Source organism: Rhinatrema bivittatum, chromosome 1 (assembly GCF_901001135.1).
Source record: "Rhinatrema bivittatum chromosome 1, aRhiBiv1.1, whole genome shotgun sequence".
Classification (NCBI taxonomy): Eukaryota; Metazoa; Chordata; class Amphibia; order Gymnophiona; family Rhinatrematidae; genus Rhinatrema; species Rhinatrema bivittatum.
The window spans coordinates 46,824,131-46,837,700 of record NC_042615.1 but is presented as its reverse complement, the minus strand read 5'-3'; the positions used below and the strand labels follow the sequence as shown (position 1 = coordinate 46,837,700).

Sequence of the window (13,570 nt, the reverse complement as noted above, 5' to 3'; positions counted from 1 at the left end):
TCATAAACCCTAAAAGGTGAGACTTAAGGACCTAAATACATCTACTCTGGAGGAAGAGGGGGGTTATCATAGAGACTTTCAAATAACTTAAAGGTATACACAGCCCTCTAGAGTTCTAATCTGTGAGAGGCTGATGTTGGTGAGACTTCTTTCAGGCTGGCCCTGACAACGAGAGCTGGTGGGGCCTGGGCACATCACGGAGGTGATGCACTCAGTTCTCGGAGGCCGAAGATGTCCGAGCCATCCTCCTGCCAAGATGCTCCAGTACAAATGTGACCCGGCAGAAGAGAGATTCCGACAGAGCCAGCCTCTGAGAACCCTACCCTCTTGGCCGTGGGCCAGCAAGGGGAACTTGAGTCACCTGGGCAACAAGCAGGCTGGGGAGGCATGGGAAGGGAGAGGGGCGAGGTTAACGTGGAAGAAAATCAGAGGAATGGGGGGGGGGAAAGCAGTCCTTCCTAGAAAAGGGTGGTGGATATGTAGACGAGCTTCTCGGTAGAAGTGTTTAACATGCGAAGGTTTGGGAGATTAGGCCTCCCTCCTTGCACAAGCTGACCTGAATTTTCACAACCGTCCCTTCCTGATTCCAGGTGCCTTATTTTAGCAGGTCACGTGCAGCTTTGCAGTTTAATTGCATTCACCCTATACAGGTGATTCCAGATTAGAACAGAGAAAGACAAATACTGGCATAGGTCACCGTGCAGAGAGGGCGAGAGATGTCCTCAAGCTCCATCTCTCAAGTGACAGGAGCTAGAGGGCAGGGTCACACCCCCCTCACTCAACAGGCACATTCAGATGTCAGAAAGGCCTGGAACAGACTCAGGGGAGCCATCCAGATGGGAGATCGAGTAGGGACAGCGGCACTGTTATTGGTAAGAGAATAGGCAGACTAGGCGGAACGGGGTGGGGCTTTATCTGCCTTTCGTTTCTACGTAGCTCTGAATCCATTTGTTGCATACGTACGAATGCAGTTGGGATGAAAAGCACCATAGGGATCTAAGCCCTCAGCAGTTTTTCTTGTATTTCCTGTAAAAACAGAGACACTTCCCTCCCTCCCCCTCCATCCCAAGAGCTGCCCCCCCCCCCCCCCGATTGTGGGGGTTGTCAGTTTGTGCATAGAGGAGCCTAGTTTGATTTCCCTTTCTGTTACTTACCGTGTGACATTTAAGCACTTAACCTTCCCTGTGCTCATTCTTTTGTACTGTAAGCTCTTGGGGTAGAGGGGAAGGGCGCAAAATCTTCTTAACCGTTCCCTATATCATGTTTATGCTGTCAGCACTGCACGAATATTCCTTTTCTTTCTGCAAAAGACTGACCCCCCTCCCGACATGTTTTTTTTTCCATTTTCATCCTTCGGCAGGTGCCCGTTCTGCATTTACTCCACGAACCGTCCCGCCGCCATGGAGTGCCACCTGAAGACCCACTACAAGATGGAGTACAAGTGTCGCATCTGCCAGACAGTGAAGGCAAACCAGCTGGAGCTGGAGGTGCACATCCGGGAGCATCGCCTTGGCAACCACTACAAGTGCGACCAGTGCGGCTACCTCTCCAAGACGGCCAACAAGCTGATCGAGCACGTGCGCGTCCACACCGGAGAGCGCCCCTTTCACTGTGACCAGTGCAGCTACAGCTGCAAGCGCAAGGACAATCTCAACCTGCACAAGAAGCTCAAGCACGCGCCCCGCCAGACCTTCAGCTGCAACGAGTGCCTCTTCAAGACCACCCACCCCTTCGTCTTCAGCCGCCACGTGAAGAAGCACCAGGGTGGCGACTGGCTGGAGGAGGACAGGAAGGGCCTGTTCACCGCCCCCAGGGAAGCCGGCCCTCTCCTGGCCATCGGGGGCCCCAGGAACCTCTTGTCGCCACTGTCGGTCATGTCTGCCTCGCAGGCCCTGCAGACGGTGGCGGGCATGTCGGCGGCGCAGAACGGCGGGCCAGGGCCTGGCTTTGCCCGGAAGGCCTCGCCCGTGAACGGCGGTTCTTTGCGCTTTGATAAGTACCGGAACTCCGATTTTGCCCATCTCATTCCTTTGACGATGCTTCGCCCCCTGAACCACTTTGAGCTCACATTCCATCTGCCTCGACCCCAGAGTGCCCCCGCCGGCGCCACATCTCCGAAGCACTCCTTCCTCGCCTATCTTGGGCTCACAGAAAGGGCAGAAACCGTATGAGGGGGTCCCCTGCTGTGCACCAAACACCCAGCAGGCACCTGTTGCTTGCAACACATAAACTGGAGACACCTATTCGAAGGGGGGAAACCCCCCTTTAAACTGTATGTCTGTACCAAGGTTAGAGACTGACTCCATATGCATACGCACTGCGTTTATATGAAAGCTGCTTACTGAGGCTTTCGGAGAGGTAATGCACTGCATACTGCTACGGGCAGAAGGCCAGTCCCCTTTGCACTTTTCTAGGACAGCAACTGCTTGGCCTTCGGAGCCTTCAGAAGGCTGTCCGTTGGCAGCATGTCAGAGCCCGCTGTGCCGAGTTCAAATTTTTTTTTTCCCCCTGCGTGTAAGAAACTGACCTTGACGTGTGCCGTGAGATTCCTGTTGCACATCCTGCATTCCCCCCCCAGGCCCTGAAAAGCGGGGTCTGTCTCCCTGTTTTTAATATACCTCATTCCCCATGCAGTGGTACTGGACCTCTGAAAGGGAAGAAAACGCTTTAGCGATGCCCTGGGCCTGTAGAAGTGCTTACAGTTTTCGTTAACCGTGTTTTCCCACCCATCCCTTGCCCCGGGGACTATGTCGATAGGTTAAAGGAGCGAGTTTACATCAGATAAGAACATGTAGAAATCCTTTTCCCGTGTGCATGTATGCACACTTGTTCGCTTTTCTCTTTGCCTCTCCCCTATTTTCCTTCTGCCACGCACACGGTTGGGGCAAGCGAGGTGGCCAGTTGGCTATAGGCCACAAGGGGGGCAGACCGAGTCAGTCCTGGTTCCGTCCCATTGGGCCCATGTGAACATGCAGTTCTAATTTCCCTATGATAAGCAGGCAAGTCTTATGTTCTTATGACTAGAGATGGATAGAAATAAATTGGGGTGAACTCAGCTTGGCCTCCCCATAACCCGAAGCCATCTAGCTGGTAGTCTGCACCTCTGTTTTTTATTTTGGGTTGGGTTTTTTTTTTTAAGAAAATGGCAGAAAGCCAAAACGTGGTAGTATGCAGTGGAGACCTTTTTGGAGGGGGACAAGAAAAACTGTTGCTACTCGAGTTCTTTCATTTTAAAACCTGCTAAAAAAAAGAAAAAAAGGAAAAGGATTGGATACATTCTGGGTGACGATGCTCAGACTAAAACCATGGCAGTTTTGCACAGTGCTTCACCTTGCACTATTTTGTGGTTCTCATTTGCAAACAGAAAAAAAAAGCAAAACGAGTTGGAAAACATACCATTGTAGATGGGGCTCATTTAATTTCTGACTGTGTGGAAAGAAAAAAAAAATCTAGTCTCAAGTGTTTTGAAATGTACAGATGCGAGGGAAGAAAAAAAAAAATGTGCGATTTAATTTCTGTTGTTCTGCTTAAGGCCCTCCCTCCTTCGCGAGGGCTGCAGCTCCGTTTGCCAATTTTAAACTTGTGTCACAAGTCTTCTCCTTCTTAGCAATGTCTGCATTTATATGTTTTCATTCCTGCCGGCTAGGAGGCTCTTTGTATGTATTTAAAGCTCTTATTTTGTGGTCATTTAAAAATGGTAACTTATCTAGCACTTTACTGCTGTCAGAAGCAGACATGGAGTGGTCGCATAACACTCATTGCTCTTGAAATTAAAGAAGCAAGCTAAGAAAAAAACAAAAAAGGACTTTATTTGAAAAATGTTAATAGCTTTTTGAATTTTTAGAAACCTAAATTCCGGCCTGCAACAGGCAGCAAGGTCAAAGACAAAAACGAAGCGCAGTTCGTTTGTGCGATAGTGGGGCCTGTTCTGGAAGGACAGGATCTGAACATGTGCTTTTTGTTTGTTTGGGGTTGTTTTATGTTGTTTTATGTTGTTTTTTTTAATTGATCGTCTAAAACCTGTCAGTGTTCTTGAATGCTTTGTTTTGCATGGTCCTTCTGTCCAGCCCATGCATTCGTTCATTTGGTTCTGGCATGGACTTGGCAGGACTGCAAATTGAAGTCCTCATAAAGCTGCGGCAGATCCATCTGTTTAAGAAGAGATTGCTTAACCGTGAAGGTGCCGGCTTTCAGCTTCTTTTTTTTTTTTTTTTCACAAAATCCATTCTGTAGGGCCAAAATGAAACTTTTTGCTTTCTGCACTCAAGGAAGGACTTTCACTTGCTAGAACCGCCTCCCTGCTTCACCCCAAGAATCAGCCTGTCGGTTTGCCTGATTCGGGAGTTTCTGATTTCTTAAAATCACCTCCACACGAATGTGCACCGGCAAAATGTAAAACAGTGTCCAGAGAGCTCTGGGTTGGCATAGCTAATCCCACATGGCACTTTGGTACAGGTACTGCTGGCACTTATAAACTCAGCTTTTACAGCTGCATAGAAATGTAAGTAAGCACCCTTAGGGCCATCCAGCCTGCCCAATCTCAACCCTGGTACCACCCCATGGACCCCAGCTGATCTCTGGCTTTCTCCTTACTTCCCCACACCGAAGGAATCCCGTGTGCTTAACCCAGGCTTTCTTGATTCTGTTTCTGTCTTTGTCTCTGCCACCGCTGCTGTTCCCTGCCTCCCTTTCCCATGCATGACTAATATCAGACTGCAGAAAACTGGGAGGGTCATAAAAAAAATATATTTCTTTTGTTGACGGGGGTAGCTGGTAACAGAATTTTTTTGTAAGTTAAGCTGACCTTCACTAGAAAGCCTTACTGAAAACTTGAAGTCCTTATACACTTTTGTTCTAAACATGGAAACATAGACTGTGACAGCAGATAAGGCCCCATCTGGTCTGCCCAATTTTACCAAATAACCTGGAACGGTAGATGGACTGGCCTTGTGCTGAGGCTTCGTGGGAAGTTGGGCCTCTGAAAAATAAAGTGACTAAACCATCCGCTCTCAAAACGTTCTCCTTATTGTGCGAGAGCGGCCCTGTGGCATGGCAGAAGCAAAGAGCGTGTCGGCCTGCCAGGCAGGGAACAGCGGATGTCAGGACTGGTCAGAAAACTGGTGTTGGTCAAACTGTTACGAAATATTTGGTTTACAAAATTCTTTGTGCATTCGTTCAAAATAAATCACCTATACAGGAGGCAGATTGTAAATCCTGTCTAAAAATTTAAAAATAAGATTTTACTGGTATGCACTGAGAAGTGAATTAGGAAAGCTAATCATTTGACCTTAAGTGGTGAGACCGTTAGCAGAAGTCATTTTCTGTATCCTGTGCTGTGCAATATCAAAGACTGGTATTTCAATCTGTAAGTGACTGCAGCAAGAATGCAACTGCTGATGCCTTCATACCGTGCACTGAGGAGCTATCCACCATTGGGCATCCCCGTCACAAGCTGCTGCTGCTGCTGCTATATTGAAAAGATTAAAGCCCCTCAAGGACTGGATTGTACACCCGAATGTCCCATCCTGACATTTAAAGGGGAGGTCCTTCAAAGAAATTGGTTTTCTCCGTCGTATACATGGGATAGCATTCAACCTTTGTTTTCATCCTGGTATTTTTCTCTCATTTTACTGCCTCTTTTGATAAAATCTTACGTTCCTTTGTTTCAGGAAGACCTCCTGCTGTGCCCCAGGGCATTGTTAGTAACTGTCTCACTTTGATGAGGTCATAGTTCTTCAGACTGCTACCAGCCCAACTCCCTGTCATGCAGAGGTAACTAGAATTCAGCCTTTGTTTTCTGCCATCCAGCTGTGTGCATTCTGTGAGATACAAAGTCCCAGAATGCACTGGGATGAGAACTGGAAAACTAGGGCTGGACTGGTATCTTGTGAAGACTTGAAGTTTTGGCAGCCTCGAACAGCTTTATGGACAATCATTTGCTGAGGGGAGTTGGGGGGGGGGGGGGGGGCAGTTTCCTCCTGCTGCTCTGGGCTTCTAGCTCAGTCGGAACCAGGGCTGGGATCTGCTCAGTTACTCGGGGATTTACCTCCTGTTTGTTTCTCCTTTTCTAACTCATTTAATTAGCCCAGACATCACAGCAACCGTCCTCAGCTGGGGGGGCTCACGCACCGGGTCTCTGGGAACCTTGCAGTCATGAACCCAAAGACCAGCCACTGTATGTGCCACCGTTGCACGATGACCGGGACCCTTCTGTCCCCCATCCCTCCTCCCCCAGCCCAAGGAGCAGAAACCTGACCTAGGGATTTGTGGATCAGTTACTGTACCACAACAATTAGCACCTTCAGTGCTCTAACGCTCGTCTGTGCCACCACCAGCGGTGTGCAATGTGACACTATCACCTGCAATGCATAATGGGAGTTTGGAGCTGTGGAAAACTGAGAAATATGTCCTTATTGATTTTCTAAAGTTGTATTTTTTTTTTTTTTTGTCAAATAAGGCATCGAAAAATGATGACCATGCCTGAGATTTATAAATGGAGGGAGATGACTTTTATTTAAGAGGTCAGTATTCAGTCATTGAGCAGCTGGCAAGTGAGCTGGATAAAATTATGCGGCTAACTTAGCTGGAATATTCGATGGCACACTGTTTAGCCAGCTAATTTCAGGACTGTTCTTTCACTGTAATAAAAGTTAGATTAGCTGGATAATGCTGAAAATAGGGGTTATCCAGCTAAGTTAACCAGATAATGGTGTTCTGCCCCAGAACAGACTGTCAGTCAGATCGGTGAGATTTCTAAATCCCAGTATTTGTCTGGCTTAAGTGCCAAACCTCTACATTTTTATGGTACCTCCCCTTTAAAATGGAGGTTCAAGAACTTTGTTCAAAGTTTCTGAATAAAGTTTTTGAATCATATTGAATTACAATTACATTGTAATTGTAATTACAAAGCTTGTCTGTGCTGAAGTGCTTTCCTACAGGTATATGTAACTTGGGAAGCACACATTTTTACTTCTATATTTTTGGGGGTGAAATGCAGTACGAACACCTCATCTGACCACAGACCCCCGTTGGGCCTCCCAGTAGGACACACTCTCCTTAACCTTTAAAGCTCTCTTTGCCTCTTATCAGAGCAGAGCGCTGTAGAAATACCCCTCACATCCATTTACCAGGTCAGTATTTAAGCTGAAGCCCCAGATTTGGAGTTGTGGCTCAGGCCTTGAACACAGAAGCCCTTCTTAATGTTGTTGGTTAAGGCTGTTTAGCACTTTTGGAAGAGATGTTGTTCCTTCTGGTGACCTGTGAAACTATTCTGAATATGGGGGAAGTTGCATTTTGGTGCTGGTAGTAAAGAGAATGAACACAAGCAGTATTCATTCATCAGATTCAGTCCACAGTTTATGTACCAGTGGCTGCCTTACAGGGGATGACTAGAAGAAAAAGGAGTATTCTCATTAGCTATCTACGACCTGCTAGGGACTAGAATTTTAGAAAGATTCACCTACAGGTCTTCATGTAACGTCTGCTTTCACTTCATTTTTTTAAGGGATCACCTGCTCTAGATTCTCTCCACACCCTGCCTTGCTAGTTTACCTCTGGCAAGCTTAAATGTAGATAAAGAAGGAAGCTGGCAGTGGTTAAAACACAGAATTTATTTTCTGTTTTAGCTTAGACCAGGAAAAGGGCCTCCTTGGACTCGCCATTGTTTACATGTCCACAGTGTGCTCAGTATAATATAAAGGAGGATCCCTGCACGTGCTCTGTTAGGTATATCAGTGCTAATGAACACTGTTACTGTTTACGGTAGGAGGCTGGGATTTTAAAAACAGTATCTGGGCTTTTTTTTTTAATCAGTCCTTGTTAGTATTTCATGAAGATGTTAGCAAACTAGCAGGAACTTGATTTCTAATGTCACTTGGAAACTGATTCTACATCCATAGTTGAATTAATGCAGTAACACAGGGGTAGGCAATTCCGGTTCTGGAGTGCCACAAACAGGACTGGTATCCACAAAAAATATGCATGAGTTATATTTGTATGCACTGTTTCCATTCTATGCAGATAATATCTCATGCATATTAATTGTGGATGTCCTGAAAACCAGTCCTGTTTGTGGCATTCCAGGACCGGAGTTGTCTACCCTTACAGTAACATCAAAAGGTTCCCCACTATCACAGTGCCAAATTTACAATAAATAAATACATTTTTTTTAATTGACAGACCTTAAGAAATCAATTTCAGTCCTCCTTTCCTGTGTGATCACACTACAATGCTGCACTTGCTATATCTATATAATTAGTTTTTTGGAAGGAGTCCCACCGCCTCCATATTTTATAACCTATGTTTAGTCCAGTCATTGCAGTGATGGTCTTGGGCTGAGGCCATGCTCCATGGCTCCTTCTGGAACACTCAGGCCTATCCTGTAAAGTGCGGCCGCGTTTACCCTGCTCCTAAGCCGCTTTTAACTCACGTTCCGGCCGCGTTAGCCCTTCCTGCGATCCCGAATCCCCTTTAACCTACTCCTACCGCGTCCTAAATTCCCCGGGTAACCCCTTCCGCCCGCGGCATGTATATTGCATGCAAACGAGCGAATTAGCTCGATATTGCATGCAAACGAGCCAATTAGCTATTCCCCTAGCATCCCGTAACCCGCGCCCCGACTAACGCTACCTTTCCCTGCCGTTTTGTCGCGCGTTTAACCTGCAAACTTACCGCCTACCCTGACCCAGGCGGTAGAGGCATGGGTAAGGGTAGGTGGCAAGCTTTCCCCCAGCCCCCGCTCACCTGCCCCGGCCGCGATCATGGGTGCCGGTCTCCGTGGCAGCCCCAGTCCTCTCCCCTCCTCCCGAAGCCAAAAAAAAAAAAGCTTTTTTTTTTTTTGGCTTCGGGAGGAGGGGAGAGGACTGGGGCTGCCACGGAGACTGCTTTCCCCCGTGCAAGTAAGTTGTTTCGCCGCTTGTCTCTTCTCCCCCCTCCCGGAGCAGGGCGCGAAAAGCTGCCTTGCTCCGGGAGGGGGGGGGGGAGAGATGACAGCGGCGAATCCAAAAAATAAGCGAAAAAAACTTAAAAGCTAAAAGTAAGTTGCTTCGCCACTGTCATCTCTTCTCCCCCTCTCCCGGAGCAGGGCGCGAAAAGCAGCCTTGCTCCGGGAGGGGGGGAGAGAGATGACAGCGGTGAAGCTTTCCCCCAGCCCGGACGCCGGCAAAAAACTTACTTTTTTGCAGCCAGCCATGAGCAGGAACACGATCTGGCCTGCCTTAGCTCCTCCCGACAAGATGGCCGCCTGCACGGGGAAAGCGTGCAATTGGCCGCTCAGCCGGCGTCCGGGCTGGGGGAAAGCTTCACCATTGCTAGTGTCCCCCCTCCTCCCGGAGCAAGGCGGCTTTTCCGCCCTGCTCCGAGAGGAGGGGGGACACTGACAAGTCGTTTCGCCGTTGTTTCTGCGCTGTCGCCGCCGTTGCTTCCTGGTATCTGTCATTTCAAATGACATTTGAAATGACAGATACCAGCGTGGCGTGAAGCCTTAGGCCCGCGCACCCAGGATCCTGTATAGGCGCTCTATCCAGTATCCTGGGTTGCGCGGGCCTAAGGCTTTTCGGACGCGGCTTACATTTACATATAATTAGGCTTCAGGATCGAGCGGTAGGTGAGCTGCACTGTGCGGGCGGTAACCGCGGGTGCCGTAGGCACTAACGCAGCTCTTCCTACCGCTCGGTACTGGATAGGCCTGACTACTGTAATTAGGACCCTGAATCCAGCCACTAGGTGTCATCCTTAAGCAATGACCATGACTCCTTCCCTTCTGCCTGGGAACTATGAATGCTTCCTCTGCAGCATTCCCACCCCAGCAGAACCAGGGAGGGAAAAACCCAACTTAGGGATCAAACTGGAGACCTTCCACCTGGTAATGCACAGCACTTACTGAGCCATCTGGCAAGCCCCAGGAATTTGTATTTTTAATGAGATGTTATATGAAAGCCAAACAGAATTGGCTTCTATGTTTGAGACAGGGGTGAGCAACTTGGGGCCTACCAGCCAGTGGAGTTTTCAAGATATCCCTAATGAATATGCTTGAAACGAATCTGCATACAATTGAGGCAGTGTGCACGCAAAACTCTCTTACGCATTTTCATTAGAGATATCCTGAAATCTCAACTGATTGATGGCTCTCGATAACCAGGGTTGCTCATCTCTGTTCTAGGGCTGGGAAGGGCCCACCAACTCATGTCATAGCTGGGTGTACACCAGCCATTTTGCGGTTTAAACTGCATGGGGCCTTTTAGTCTCGCTGGAGCTGCCAGTCCCACACGATTTGAACAGAATGGGGACAACAGCTCCTGTGAGACTTGCGGCCTCATGTGGTTCAAACTAGCAGTTAGACAGATGTCTCACAGCCTAGAGGGAACAGCGCACTCTTCTATGTTTCAATTTTAAAAGGTCAAAGTATCCTGAAAGCCGCCCTTTCAGAGCTCTGATTTATCTGGGTTTTCCATTCAGTGATGCAGTTCAGCACTATCTTTTTCCCCTGTTCTTTCTAACTCTGATTACTGTAATTTTCTCAAAGATCTCACTGTCAAGGCTCATGTACATTATGAAGAATTTGTATTGTATAAAGCTTTTGCATTCTAAGGCTGTACAGGGTCATTTTGACATTAACTGGTATATTCCTTTGCATCTTATGTTGCATTGCCAATTTCTAGTGTAACCAGTTTGGAAGTACATAATATACTCTAATTAAAAAAATGGTTGGATAAACTTGTTTCTTTCCCCTCCTTGTGCCTCAGTCATACTAATGAAAGGATAGTCCAAAGCTGGTAAATGTAGATGAAAGAAGAAAGTAAAATCCTGGAACAATAAAGAGCTCTCTCATGTTATGCCTCGTTGCAGATCCTTTCCCCGCATCCAGATAGAGACAAGAAATGTTTGAAATGTAGCATCTTGTTATTGCTGCTCACAAAATGAAAGATGGATAGGTGAAATTCCCTCTCTATTGATCTCTTATACAGGCAGAAAATGGAGTGAGGTTAATATAGAAGAAGCCTCGGACTTCTGACCACAACCCAAAATTTAACACTTAATGCTTGCAAAGCGTCTAGATTCCAGACAGTTTAAAACATATCTTGAGATTTTCATGAGATGTTCAGCCAGCCCTGGATTGGGATGAGATTAAGAAAATGAGGTCTAGTTGAACATTTAATGGAAACCTGCATCTGGGTTGGCAGCATTGTTTCAGAGAAAGGGCCCCTAGATTTTGATCTGTAAAGTTCACTCGGTTCTTCTATAACATATATTAAATGAAATTTTTTAGCACAAATGGCTTTGGATCACAAAGAAGAACAGTACATGCCATGGAGAGAAATTGGAAAAGGTAAGATGGGAGAGTTAGAATGTTTAGCACTGAATGATGAGGTTGACATAATTGGCATTTCAGAGACCTGGTGGAAAGAGAATATCCTGTGGGACAGTGCTATTCCAGGGTACAAATTATATCGCAGTGATAGGATAGATCAACTTGGTGGGGGTATGGCGCTTTATGTTAAGGATGGCATAGAGTCCAACAAGATAAAGATCCTACAACAGACAGGGAATGTAACTATCAAACGGGTACACGTGTATGTCGGCGCACACGCTGATACGCAACAGTTTTATAACATACGCACATACTTTATAAAATAGCCATATGCGCACCTAATTTTGCAAGTGGGCATGCACAGCTGCGCAAAGGCGGGTCTGAGCCACACAATTGGGGGAATTTATAACAGGCATACAGCCACGCCATAACCAGTTTCACCAGTTCATCCACCAGTTCACTGTCTAGAGCTAGGTCCTCCATATCCCCCTGGTTCTTTAGCCTGCACTCCCTCCCAGTTATCCCAGATCCCTTAAACCCCTCAGGGATACCTGTTGGTTTTTGGTTTTTTTTAACTTGCACCTCCTCCATAACAGAAGTAAACTTAGTGGCTCTGGACCCAGGCAAGCACCCAGTCGCATAGGTACTTGCGTGCACATGTATATTTGTATATAATTATCATATCATCTACTCCTGTCCATGTTTACCCCCTCCCTGTTAAAAAAAACGTTATTATTGTAAAGCCTGTTGCTCAGTTATGTTACATTGTGAACCGAGGTGATGTTTTGCAAACGTGCCTCGGTATATAAAAAACCCGTAAATAAATAAATAAATAAATAAATAAATAAATAAATAAATAAATCTCATGGCTCCGCCCTGAAATACCTACACCATGCCCACACCACACCCCTTGTTCATTCAAAGTTATTCGTGTATCTGGAGATGTGCGCACTTGTAGGTGGCTTTTAAATTCAGATGGTCACGCACATGTCCTACATGCACACACATTTCCTGATTTTGGCACATGCTAGCTTTTAAAATTATAAATGCTTAGCAGAATCTTTATGGGTGGAAATTCCATGTGTGATGAGGAAGAGTATAGAAATGGAGGTATATTACCATCCACTGGGTCAAAATGAACAGATGGGTGATGAAAGGCTAACAAAGATTAGGGAACCTAACAAATTTGGCAGCACAGTAAATAATGGGAGATTTCAATTACCCCACTATTGACTGGGTAAATGTAACATCAGTACATGCTAGGAAGGTAAAATTTCTAGATCAAATAAATGACGGCAGATCATACAAAATTGTTCTGAGTAGTTAAATCACAAGCAGATTGTGATAAATTGCAGGAAGACCTTGTGAGACTGGAAAATTGGGCATTGAAATGGCAGATGAAATTTAATGTGGATAAGTGCAAGGTGATGCATATAGGGAAAAATAACCCATGCTATAGTTATACAATGTTAGGTTCCATATTAGGTGCTACCACCCAAGAAAGAGATCTAGGTGTCATAGTGGATAACACATTGAAATTGTCGGTTCAGTATGCTGCGGCAGTCAAAAAAGCAAACAGAATGTTGGGAATTATTAGAAAGGGAATGGTGAATAAAACGGAAAATGTCATAATGCCTTTGAATCGCTCCATGATGAGAGCGCACCTTGAATACTGTGTACAATTCTGGTCGCCGCATCTCAAAAAAGATATAATTGCGATGGAGAAGGTACAGAGAAGGGCAACCAAAATGATAAGGGGAATGGAACAACTTCCCTATAAGGAAAGACAAAAGAGGTTAGGACTTTTCAGCTTGGAGAAGAGACAGCTGAGGGGGGATATGATAGAGGTGTTTAAAATCATGAGAGGTCTAGAACAGGTAGATGTGAATCGGTTTTTACTCTTTCAGATAACAGAAAGACTAGGGGGCACTCCATGAAGTTAGCATGTGGCACATTTAAAACTAATCACATGTGTCACAGGCTGTGCTTATCCTCTGATCTATGACAGATCTGGAAACCTGGGCCATGGTGGGAGGAGAGAGGCAGCTTTCCCAAGCTTACAAGAACAGGAGAGGGGAGATGTCCTAGCTGATTTCTTGGGCCAAGAGCCTAATGACATTTTGGTCCTGGATGAGGAGTGGCTGTGCTGCTCCCCCCTCACTCTGAGGCTTCAGTCTCCTGGTTGCTGGTGCCTCTTCTCAACCTGTATCTTTATTTGAATGTATCAATCACCCATGTTCTGGGCGATGTACAAAGCACATT

At 46.4% G+C, this 13,570-nt stretch overlaps 1 protein-coding gene across 1 annotated transcript in view; it reads left to right on the top strand.

Moving 5' to 3' along the window:
- The window catches only part of ZNF827 (zinc finger protein 827), a 377,001-nt gene extending 368,516 nt beyond the window's left edge, over nt 1–8,485 (top strand). Inside the window, 1 exon segment of the mRNA XM_029601924.1 lies at nt 1,361–8,485. Coding sequence (XP_029457784.1) covers nt 1,361–2,171 — 811 coding nt within the window. The 3' untranslated portion in view covers nt 2,172–8,485.
- Nucleotides 8,486–13,570: the final 5,085 nt, after the last annotated feature.